Consider the following 13,099-nt stretch of genomic DNA (forward strand, 5'->3'; position numbering starts at 1 on the left):
GACAAAATGGGTTATATTTACCAAAAGCATTTCAATGTTTAACGTAAGAGCCAACTTACTTGGTGGAATGTGGCAAATTGCACCGTTCAAAAGCTCTTCACAGTCAGTATTTTTCCAATGTCCATTAATATCAATGTAAACACACTGTCCTGGACTGTGTGTTTCCTCTTCTCCCCAAAATGTAAAAAAAGGCCTGGTGCCATCTGACCACTCAAAGGGAAGGCCATTCTGCAAAAAGAAGTATTGGATTGGTCTCTGCAGGTCATTAACTCAAGAAGCTTTTATGCAGCAACTGCATTTGGATAAGGTACTTCATGCTACAGAAATGAAGCAATTCTGCTTGAAGTGAGGAGTGGTTTAAGATTCTTGAGTGAAGCGATCTGGTCTTGTCCAGTAGTTCCAGTTATCCGGAGGAGTCTTCAGAGCATTTTTCTAAAACCTCTTCAAGTTAATAGAGCTGCCAGATAAAAAGCTTAAGAGCAACATGAGACGAAGCACTGTGACTGCTTTGCTTTTTTGAAGCAGGGAATGAGGGCCTGTTACCCCATAAAGCAGTTTTTAAGGGAGGTTTCACCTGAACCTTTTTTAAAAAAGCCAAGCATCTCTACCAAGAGATGCTTGGCTTTTTGTTACTTGTCTTTTTATTACTTAAAAAAAGGTAAATGTAAAGGTTACTCTCGCATATACAGTATGTGCTAGTCGTTCCCGACTCTAGGGAGCAGTGCTCATTTCCGTTTCAAAGCCGAAGAGCCAGCGCTGTCTGAAGACGTCTCCGTGGTCATGTGGCCAGCATGACTAAACGCTGAGGGCGCACGGAACGCTGTTATCTTCCCACCAAAAGTGGTTCCTATTTTCCTACTTGCATTTTTTACATGCTTTCGAACTGCTAGGTTGGCAGAAGCTGGGACAAGTAACAGGAGCTCACCTTTTGATCGACAAACTCAGCGTCTTAGCCACTGAGCCACCGCATCCCTACTTTTTTTTACTACTTGCTTGGGATTAATATACTTTATTCACTCTTGTTTCCAAGAAAGGGATGTAAATGATTAGAAAAGTTATTTTCCCTATTTAATATTCACAAAAAACCATTGATCATTCTTTTAAAAAAAAAGAAAACTGCTTTATCTATGTCAGATCACTGAACCTGCTTTCTCTTGCCAATACTGAGATTTCAAACAGTATTCTATTTCTTGCCTACAAAATACAGCATTATCAGTGAAATGAGGCCTTTCCCAGTTTAAAAACGGAATTTATAGTGCCAAACAAAGACATTGACGAACACGAAGCTGTGATCAAGTTATTGTTAAGGTTCGGTTTTCATGGATGTTAAAGCATATTAATGAATCAAGAAATCAGCTCCCTCTGGGGCAAAAGTCATCTCTCTACAACTCTTTTAACCCAGTACAATATTTCTACTGGCTGAATGGAAAGGAAATACTTTCTTCTGCATGCGGAATCTTTTGTCATCCTAAAATGATGACACCCTGAGTGTTGGAGACATCCTACATGAAAGAGCTCTCAAAATGGTATATGCCGTTGCTGCGTACTGATAGTGTTCACGCACCCATAATGCAATGCACACGTGACCCCCCCACCCTGCCCCACCCCCACGCATGCACACACAACCCCCCAAGCTCCCATGCCTTCCACGCATGCAAGCGCATCCCATGGATGCAGTTTGCTTGCTTCTGCAGTCTGGTTTCAGGAACGTCCGGTGCTGGTCCATGGACCAGGGGTTGGGGACCCATGATGTACACCGCTATCCATGTCTGATAAAATTCCAAAGAAGGTGAAACCAGTCAAGTGGTACCTCCTGGTAATCAATGTAATTGGAATAGGGGAAAAGAACCCCTAACCTTAACCCACCCTTGTCCTCCACAAGGAAAGGCAGGTAAAATATCCATCCTGACTTAATAATAATAATAATAATAATAATAATAATAATAATAATAATAATAATAATAATAATAATTTTATTTGATTAGCCGCAACCCTCTCCCGAAGGACTCGGGGCGGCGTACAATCAAAATGGATAAAAATACACATAAGACAAACATATATACAAAAAGAACAGAGACATATACATATGTGCATGGAGGAGAGTTGACTTATAAGTGAAAGACAATTAAAAACACAATTAAAAACACAATTAAAAACACAATTTAAAATCCCCTTAAATAATATTACTAAATTAAAAAACCCATCAGGAGCGTTACGAAGTTATGGTTGAGCCAGGCCAGCTATTTGGAAAAGGTGGGTCTTGAGCTTAACACGGAAGGAGCGGAGGTCAGTAGTGGTCCTAATATCCGGGGGGAGGTCATTCCACAGGGCTGGGCCCGCCACAGAGAAGGCTCTGCTCCTAGGCGCCGCCCCATGGCACTGTCTGGTGGACGGCACCTGGAGAAGTCCCTCTCTGTGCGAGCGGATAGGTCGTAGGGATGTATGGGGCAGAATACGATCCCGCAGGTAACTAGGTCCTGAGCCATGGAGCGCTTTAAAGATCGTAATCAAGACCTTGAAACTTCATCATTACTAATTTTATAGCAGAATTCTATCCTGGAATAAAACATGAAAACTCTAGGATTAGAATTTAATATTCCTTTTAACTGTATCACTGTTGTTAGGAACATTGCTAGGTAGTATCTTTACCTTACACTAACCTTTGCCTTACACCTAACCTTTGCCTTAAATATTATCTTCATTGAGTTTTAAATTCCCCAAGAGTTAAACTCCAAAGTATTTATACATACACTCATTGGACATAGACCTTTAGTTACTCTCCTGATAAATAAAATTTGAATGCACTTAATAAACTACATCAATTGGACAAATATTTGAAATACCTACATCTGAAGTGAACAATCCAATCCAGTGAGTGTAACCCACTCGATTTATCATTACGGTAAGGAAAGCTTGGTGGTAGTAGTCTGTAATGCTGACCAATTCAGCCCCAATTTTTTTGCACATTTGTGAAGCCATGTACCAAGTCATACTGCCATTGATCAATGTATAGGTCCTATTTGCATATTCTAAAGTATCCGGGATTGAGTACATCACTGAAGGATCAATGTTATGTCTAGAAGTATCTGTGATAGAGAAGATCAAGAGTCATTTGAAAAAATTTTTTAAAGCTCAACATTAAGACATGGAACATTTTCAAACAAGCTATAGCCATCTCTGAAAGAAATATAAGTGATAAATATTGCACGCTATTAAGAGTTGGGAGAGAACAGGTGGACTGAGATTAGCTAGCACCTGGTCTGATGGTGCCTGCCCCTTTAAGACCTCTCACAGGCCAGACAAGCTGCTTAGCAAAGAGCACCTCTTTGCTAAGCAGCTTGCCCTGCAGCAAAGCAGCTGTGTGTGTGTGTGTTGGTTATGGTCATTGGTGTGCTGGTTTTGAAGAAGCAGTGGGTGCAGAAGGACTCCACGAGTGAGAAGGGTTCTGGATTCTCTAATCCAAATAGGAAACTGGAAGCAACCTAAGAGAAAATGAGAATTGGAGAAGCTCACTCCTGATAGTAAAACAGATTCTTGGATTAATAGTAGATCTTCCCAGTAGACCTAGGAAAGGTATGGAATCAAACTGGGACTACTACTCAAATATCTGCCAGTTTCTGGTACCTGGATGGCTAAGAGCAGTGGTGGCACAGTGGTTAGAATGCAGTATTGCAGGCTAATTCTGCCGATTGCCAGCAGTTTGAGTCTCACCAGCTCCAGGTTGACTTAGCCTTCCATCCTTCCAAGGTTGGTAAAATGAAAACCCAGATGGCTGGAGGTAATATGCTCTGTAAATGCTTAAAGAGGGCTGTAGAGCACTAGTATACAAGTCTAAGTGCTATTGTTATTGCTAAAATAATAGCAAGGAGTGGGACATCTAGAGTTTGTGGAGCCCACTGAACTGGCTATTCAAAAAAGAACCCTGTGACAAGAGAGTATATAAAAAATTAAGCCAAGAGGTAGATGAATATTATTGCTTGTCAATCTTCCCCAGAATAGTATTCTCCAGACGTGCTGAATAATCCTTGCAACAAAAGGAGCTTGTGGAAGAGTGCCCTTTTGTTACCTGTGCTCTATGCTGTCTGCCTCCTGGCCCCTGCAAGCCTGCCCATGCTCAATTGCACCTGGCTGTGACTCCTGTTAGCCTGCCTGGCTCAGTAGTGCCTGTGTGCGGCAGTCACCCACTCACCTGCAGTTCTCACCTGTTGGCCTGCTTGCCTAGGAGTTTGGTCACATGAGATCCTCTCTTAATGACTTGTAAAGTTTCTGGGTTACAATGCCAACTGAGACATCACTGTGTGATGCAATGGGGCAATGAACACATCACTTAGCAATGGAAATTCTAGTCTTATTGCTATTATAACCTGATGACTACCTGAACATTGAAATTTATCCTGCTTATATAGCAGGAATACCACCAAATCACATAGAAGGGCGCTCAAATTTATGCAGCTGCTATATTCACTGTTCCCTTATCTTTAATCTGTACACAACTGCCTATACACAATTTTGGTAAACATTCTAATTTGCAGAAAGATGTCTTGACTCTTAGTTTTTCTGTACCTTCTGGTCTCATTTTCATATATTCAATTTTGTCATTAGGCAGAATCATTTCTTCCCTAACACCACAGTCACTGAGAATTTTGTACAGGATAATTTTTCCAATTTTTCATCCTATCTTTAAGGGGAATCTCTCTGTACATTCACTTATACAAAGCATCCAAAACTGGAATAGAAGCATTCACTTTCTTAAAGTAGTTTCTTTGTGATTTGCAACTCTATGCAGCTTTAGATCGGTGTCTTTTAACCTCGGGAACTTTAAGATGGGTGGACTTCAACTCCCAGAATTCCTCATCAACCTGGATGGTTGGGTTATTCTAGCAGTTGAAGTCCACCCGTCATAAGGTTGCCAAGGCTGAGAAACACTATTTTAGCTCAAGGATAATTGCTGGATGGATCATTTAGGTAGTAGACTTCATACAACGTGCAAAAGAGATTAGATTATAAAGATGAGCACATTTTTATATAAATGTCATAACAATTTACCTTGAGCTTTCTGGCAGACAAACCCATTTTTGTTCTCACAGTTTTCAAGGTACCACTTTCCCATTAAACTGAAACTTGGATTATTTAGTATTGAAGTACATAGGACAACTTTTTTTTCAGTATCAGCAATGTAATGATTCTGCAATTAATATATCATGATAGAAATCAGTGGGAAAAGCCATAGACAGACTTTTTCTTAAAAAAAAAATAAAACTGATAATCAGAGTATACATAAAATAAAAGTGCAAAATGCCACAAAACATGATACTACAGTTTTTTTTCATTCACCCACCTACTTCCTAGCTTTTTGGTCCCCACAATTCACTGCCTTTAAAACAATCAACATGCAGTGTTATTAGCTGCACTGCCCTTTCTCAGAATTTTCTTTGTTCTGCATTATTTTTAGGAATTTTTAAAAAAAATCTCAGCAAAACACATAGGAAAGTGATACAGAAATAGACTAAATAACACAGATAATAAATCTCATGACATATTCTTATTGTTGATTTTGTGTAAACAATTAATGTATTCTTTGTTATTAGAACTGATAGATTTGTTATAAGATACGAAATACTTAATTACGTAACCACCAGAAGTTCACCTATAAAAATTTCCAATTAAATAGGGGTTGTTTTTTTTTTGAGAGAGAGAGAAAGGTACAGTTTGCAACAATAATTTTCTTGGTATTTTCTGTTGAGCTCTTCTCAAGATGATCTTAGTTGAACCTGTAATTTCCTTTCACTGAAACAATTTATGTTTGAACAATGAATAAGAGAACTATCAAAGGACATCACTTTATTACTGAATTCATTAAATAATCTTGGGAAAGCAAAATCCATCAACAACATTCCACAATTCTAGTTTTGATTTTCTTCTTTCCCCAACATTTGCTTATATTAGAACTGGGCTACCAATTTTATTGATACTATGAAGATTTTTGTCCCTTTCATAGTGCTACCCAAATTCAAATGGAGGAGGCTTACAGGTGAAACTCGAAAAATTAGAATATCATGCAAAAGTTCATTTATTTCAGTAATGCAACTTAAAAGGTGAAACTAATATATGAGATAGACTCATTACATGCAAAGTAAGATAGTTCAAGCCGTGATGTGTCATAATTGTGATGATTATGGCTTACAGCTCATGAAAACCCCAAATCCACAATCTCAGAAAATTAGAATATTACATGCAATCAATAAAACAAGGATTGTACATAGAACAATATCGGACCTCTGAAAAGTATAAGCATGCATATGTACTCAGTACTTGGTTTAGGCCCCTTTTGCAGCAATTACTGCCTCAATGCGGCGTGGCATGGAAGCTATCAGCCCGTGGCACTGCTGAGGTTTTATGGAAGTTCAGGATGCTTCAATAGTGGCCTTCAGCTCTCTGCATTGTTCGGTCTCATGTCTCTCATCTTTCTCTTGGCAATGCCCAATAGATTCTCTATGAGGTTCAGGTCAGGTGAGTTTGCTGGCCAATCAAGCACAGTAATCCCACGGCCATTGAACCAGGTTTTGGTGCTTTTGGCAGTGTGGGCAGGGGCCAGGTCCTGCTAGAAAATGAAGTCAGCATCCCCATAAAGCTCGTCTGCGGAAGGAAGCATGAAATGCTCCAAAATCTCCTGGTAGACGGCTGCGTTGACCCTGGACTTAATGAAGCACAGTGGACCAACACCAGCAGATGACATGGCTCCCCAAATCAACACAGACTGTGGAAACTTCACACTGGACTTCAAGCATCTTGCAGTGTGTGCCTCTCCATTCTTCCTCCATACTTTGGGTCCTTGGTTTCCAAATGAGATGCAAAAGTTGCTCTCATCAGAAAAGAGGACTTTGGACCACTGAGCAAACAGGCCAGGTCTATTTTTCTTTAGCCCAGGTAAGACACTTCTGATGTTGTTTGTTGTTCAGGAGCGGCTTGACAAGAGGAATCCCATTTGAAGCCCATGTCCAGGATCCGTCTGTGTGTGGTGGCTCTTGATGCACTGACTCCAGCCTCAGTCCACTCCTTGTGAAAGTCCCCAACACTTTTGAATGGCCTTTTCCTGACAATCCTCTCCAGGCTGCAGTCATCCCTGCTCCTTATGCACCTTTTTCTTCCACACTTTACCCTTCCACATAACTTTCTATTAATGTGCTTTGATACAGTACTTTGGGAACATCCAACTTCTTTTGCAATTACTTTTTGAGGCTTTCCCTCCTTATGGAGGGTATCAATGATGGTTTTCTGCACAACTGTCAGGTCAGCAGTCTTTCCTATGATTGTGATTCCTACTGAACCAGACTGAGAGACCATTTAAAGGCTCAGGACCCTTTGCAGGTTTTATGGTTTAATTAGCTGATTAGAGTGGGACACTTTGAGCCTAGAATATTGCACCTTTTCACAATATTCTAATTTTCTGAGATTGTGGATTTGGGGTTTTCATGAGTTGTAAGCCATAATCATCACAATTATGACACATCACGGCTTGAACTATCTTGCTTTGCATGTAATGAGTCTATCTCATATATTAGTTTCACCTTTTAAGTTGCATTACTGAAATAAATGAACTTTTGCACGATATTCTAACTTTTTGAGTTTCACCTGTATTTTCATATCTTATTGATAGTTCAGCATTCTATGGTGGTGCAAATCATTTAAAATATGTATTTCACAAAACTCCTTACACTGAACAAAGTATGTCTCATAGAAGCTTTAAAGGAACTACATCATCCCTGAGACTCATACAGCTGCTTTGAAAGGGGCTCCCATCCTTCCCTGCAAGCCCAGTAATTTCATCTGACTGATTTGCTGTGCACACACAGACAATTAGAGACGTGTTTTGAAATAGCCCTGTGAACTTCGCAAATAATGTAATTGCTTTAATACTTTGGGAGATGCTTTATTTGCACGAATACAGTGCAAATAATTATTTTGCAAAGCACCAGAGGTGGATACTGGATATGATTCATACTGGATAAATCAAACACCTTTTAGACCATTGGTTAGACTGGGAATTAGGAAACAAAATCCCAGAAGGTGGCAGACTATTTCCACAACACTTACAGCAAATGATCTTGATTCAAGAGCATTTTTATCTTTACCATTTTAATGCACACCTGGTTATTCCTGATTAATATCTTCTTCAGGAAAGAACTTTATGTTTTCATGTTTTCTCTAGCCTTCCCCTTCCTCCTTCTATCTAAGTAGGAAATACATTCATTATAAATACAATATAGGGTACACAAAAGTAAGACTACATTGCCTTACTTGAGCTGGAGACCAGTTGGCAAATTCCACTTCTTGTCCATTAAGCCATTTTTCATAATTATCATTCTGCAGACCAATCCAGACATTAGATTTATGTCCAAATAGGTTCATTGCAATGAAAGCTAGAAAAGAAAACTAGAATTTAGACATTTAAGCTCTGCTAAATTATTATTTTCAAATTAATAGTGATTGAAATTACACAGCGATGAAAAGTAAGAAATGCAGGCTGATACAACTTTTGGGGAATTTGAAAGTATAATGACTTTTTATCAATCTGAAAAGTCAGTTATCAAAGCCTTCTTCAGTTAGAACTGCCATTCCTAACTGCTAAGGAAAAACCTTAAACATACATGCCTGTATGTGTGTGTATGTATGTGTGTGTGTGTGTGTGTGTGTGTGTGTGTGTGTATATATTTCTTTCAAGGTAAGCAGGATTATACAAAGCAGAATACACTATACAGCTGATATAATTTGACCCTAATTCATTCTCTTCACTTGACCAAACCATTTCATGTACTATTTCCATATCACTTCCACACTCCTTCTCTCTTAGTGTTTTATTTTGTCACTGAGTGCAAAGTTTTTAAAGGATTCTATGTAAATGCCACTATGCTTTCCAAACTAGAGAAGAAAATAGGTATCAAGCTTGAGGTCCCAGGAAATGATTTTAGATGTGATGGTTATCAAGGGGAGATCTTAAATCCCAGGAAATGAGTTTAAATACAAGAGATAGGAATTTATCTAAAGTTAAATAACCGTACAAAATGCAAATATGCATGTGTTTTATAGCATTACTTACTTCTGCCATAGTTAAAAACTAACTAATGAACAATGGTATTTTACAACCAATTGCAAGTAGTAAAGTTATGATAGAAAATTATATCTGGTCTTCTAGGATAATAAATATTCAGTTGCAAGACATAAATTCACAATAGAAAACTTAGTCAAGTATTTAAGTAGCCTTATTTTGGATCCTCTTACTTTTGCTCATATAACAGCTATTAAGTCTTATACAACCTTATTATGTTTAAGACCCAGAGCCTTAAATATACATAGATAACAGAGGAGGTCCTACTAATAAAATATGCAATATCTGTAAGAATCATATATTTATAACGTTTTGATTAAGGTGTAACACACCGTGTGGTACCTTGTTCAACTTCATTTTCAACTGTTACCAGGGAGGCATCATAGTAGCTGCAGGTTTTTTGAGCAGAATACCAACTTTTTAAATGGGCTGGATCCTTTGGAATCTGTAGCAGGAAACACTGTTTACAGAAAGAAAGATTGAATTGGGTATTTAAGATAGCTGTGAGTCACTGAAACAAAATTTTATCTGCAAGACTGGATAGGAGTAGGTTTGGAAAGAATGAAGAAGCTGAGTTAAAAGAAATGGTAGACTGCATCCCTTGTTTAGCTCATCAATTGAAAAAGAGAAAAGGAAACAGAAAGGACAATGTATAAATAGAATGGCAATTGAGAACACTCAGGAAGAGGATCAGATTTTTTTTTAAAAGGGCAGTTTTTAATTAAACATCAGATGGATACTGATTGATGGGGACCAGGGAATCAAGTTGGGCTCCTGGGAGACTTTAGTACATACAGGTAGTCCTTGACTTACAATGGTTCATTTAGTGACCATTCAAGTTACAACAGCCCTGAAAAAAGTGACTTATGACCATTTTACACACTTACAACCATTGCAGCATTTCCGTGGTCACGCGATCAAAGTTCAGATGCTTGGCAACTGACTCACATTTATGACCGTTGCAGTGTCCTGGGTCATGTGACCTCCTTTTGTGGTCAAGGTCAGTGGGGAAGCCAGATTCATTTAACAACTGTGTTACTAATTTAACAACTGCAGTATTTCACTTAGTAGCTATGGCAAGAAAATGGGGCAAAACAAGTGTTTCACTTAGCAACCAAAAATTTGGGCTCAATTTTGGTTGTAGGTTGAGGACTACCTGTAATATTAAACTATTACTTTAGAATAGGGGTGTCGTGCCGGAGGCATCACGCGCAGGCCATGCCCACCCTAGCTCCATGAAGGCGACGTAACGCGGCAAGTTTGACACCCATGCTTTAGAATGAAGCAAATAATTTATTAAATTATTACATGTATTTAATAATTCAAACACATAAAGACATATGCTTTTAAGTGGGTTTTTTAAAAATTAGCAATCCATTTTTGGCCAACCTACTGCACTTAGAGTTAAGGTTTGAACCTCTAGGAGTTTTTTCCTTAAACCAGCAAGTACCTTGAATCCAAAGTACAGCCATCCTTTAGGACATGTTCCTTGATATTCTTCTTTCAAAATTTCTCTCTCAGCAATTTGTACATTTTTACGCTTGCAGACACAAGGAAGAGAAAGGGTACAATTTGCAAAGTCCCATTGTCCTAAAGGATGCAATCAAATAATAACATTAAAATGAAACTGTCAACATGGCATGGCACTGTAATGGAATGTGTGGATGACCAACCTTGGGGAAAGAGGGAAAGAGATGCTGCCTAGGAAACACTCAGACTAAGAGAAGCAGGAGCCCCAAGTGGCTTAAAGGTCAGAGAAGGAAACTAAGGAAGGAACCGCCCTAATGGAGCAAGAAGTTAAAAGAGGCAGTGGGAGGTTTTTTTTTTTTTTCCCCAAAAAATTTTATTGGTTTTTTAAACATTTATAGGGAAAAAGGGTAAGTGGAATGGTGTACAAATTTTGGCAGTTGCAAGTGTGGCAGACGCCCCCTCCCTCCAAACTCATTAAATACATCTAAGTATAAAACATTAATACATAATCATATAAAATCAGCATATTAATTCTAGAAAAATTTTCAATCAGTTTATATATTATAATATAAAGTCTACATATAATTTCATTATTACTCTCGGTCTGTTTATAACAGTGTGTTTTTCTTATTCATTTTTGTGATCTGAGCTTTCTTGGTATTGCCCCTTCTCCCCCCGCTGGCAGAGCTCCGGCCCCTCCCGTGTCCTGCATAACCGTTGTAGAGTCTTCTGTTTTTTCTAGGTTCGCTTTGTTTTTTTCCATAAAGGCCTGTGCCTCTATGGGTGTATTGATTCTAATTCTTGTCTCCTCCCAGAATATCAGCATACCTTCAGGCATCAACCATCTAAACCACACACCCTTCTGGTATAATTTATTCGCCAATTGCGAATAATTTTTCCTTTTCTCCCTAATTTTTTGGGGGATCTGCTTCAAGATGGTTATCTTCCTGTCGTGATATGTCAATGCTTGCCCCCTTTGTACACCCAGAATTTCGTCTCTTGTGCTTTTCCTAAGGAATTTAATATGGACCTCCCTGGGTACATTGTGTGTTCTGGCATATGCTGAATTCACTCTATAGACCAGATCTATCTCCCATTCCATCTGTTGTTTATCTTTATGTATGTATTCAGCTAAGATATTAGTCATAATGTCCCTTATATTTTCCCCATCTGCTTCTATAACATTTTGAAATCTAAGATAAAAGGACATTCTCTCAAACTCTGTTTTCATTTGTTGGATATCAAGTTCTTTGTTTCCCTTCTGCAATGCTTCTACCCCCCCCTCGCCTCCGCCACCCCCCCCTCCACAAGGTCCAGTCTCTGTGGGTTCTTATAAATTTGGACTTGATTCTCTTTAATTTCTTCCTTCATTTCCTTTAATTGTTTCTTAATTTCTTCCTGGCCCTGTATAAGTTGCTGAAGCATTTGTTGCAAATCCATCTCTGTACTCTTAGGTTGCATCAGTTCTGTAATCTTTGACTGTGTGGCAGGACTGGATGTTGCAGATGTCGGTGCAGAAGTAGCAAAGCCAGGTTTTCCAGGAGGTGGTCTTTTTGGAGACATAGTTTATAAAGTAGAGAGATCAGTCAGTATAGAGAATGGACAGCTGGAGAAGTAGAGCAGACAGATGAGTCCAGGAGGCAGAAGATCCAAGCAGATGGGAGTTTCTTTAGTCAGTCTAGCAATAGAGAGGAATTTTCCCCCCAGAGAGTTCAAGAAATAACAATCCACAAGAGATTCTTCTGGGTGACACGGAGACAAAGACCGGAAGCCTGAATTTTAAAGGTGGAGTCAGGTTTCACAGTTCATGAAGACAACGGAAGTGTGCCATCTTGCCCTGCCAGCTTTGGGCTCAGAGGCATAGTAAAGTTTTAAAAGTTCAGAAAATTCTCAGGTCATCAATAAATTCTGGAGCTAAATCCAGTGAAAATCACTTTCACAGGGGTGAGGCATCATTGGTTGGCTCTCCCCCCTCCTCCTTCCCCTGGGGGCGAAAGCAAAATTTTCTCAAGCCGCTTGTCCAAGGGGGGGGGGAAATCCCCCTCCCTCCAGCCGCACCTCCAAAAAAATCCGAGAGTTTAACTTTTAAAATTGCTGAAAAGTCCATCAAATCAAGAGAAAGGGAATGAAGAGAGGAAGCGCCTCACCACACCGCCGCTGCTTCGTTCAATTTTGCATCGTCCGATCAGCCTGGAGCGAGACGCACGCGCGCCCTCCGAGACTGCTCCTCGATGCCTGGAGCAAAACGGAGAAGCCCCCACCAGCCGCCGCCGATGCCAGGGTCCTCCGCGAGCAGCTCCTTCGGCAGGACGCCTCTCCGAGGCGTCCTGTGCCCCCCCAGAGGCAGGGAAGCCCACCGGGGAGCGGGAGCAAGAGACTTGCCCGTTGCCGTAGCCGCCGGAACCGGATGTCTAGGCAGTGGGAGGTTTTGTACTTCTGTATTAACAGAATCAGCAAGATCTGTTAATATAGTCCTACAATAAAGTAGCTCATCTACCCTGTTTTCCCCAAAATAAGCCCTCC

The 13,099-nt window shown here is 39.7% G+C and overlaps 1 protein-coding gene across 1 annotated transcript in view; it reads right to left on the reverse strand.

The window, feature by feature from the left end:
• The window catches only part of PLA2R1 (phospholipase A2 receptor 1), a 104,882-nt gene that overhangs the window by 10,741 nt on the left and 81,042 nt on the right, over positions 1-13,099 (reverse strand). Inside the window, exons 20-25 of the mRNA XM_081938127.1 lie at positions 10,557-10,696; positions 9,449-9,566; positions 8,299-8,420; positions 5,047-5,185; positions 2,848-3,086; positions 60-228 (exon numbers count right to left, since the gene is read on the reverse strand). Of these exons, the coding sequence (XP_081794253.1) occupies positions 60-228; positions 2,848-3,086; positions 5,047-5,185; positions 8,299-8,420; positions 9,449-9,566; positions 10,557-10,696 (927 nt within the window). The remainder of the gene's footprint in view (positions 1-59; positions 229-2,847; positions 3,087-5,046; positions 5,186-8,298; positions 8,421-9,448; positions 9,567-10,556; positions 10,697-13,099) is intronic.

This window comes from Natrix helvetica, assembly GCF_964273705.1.
Source record: "Natrix helvetica genome assembly, chromosome: 1".
Classification (NCBI taxonomy): domain Eukaryota; kingdom Metazoa; phylum Chordata; class Lepidosauria; order Squamata; family Natricidae; genus Natrix; species Natrix helvetica.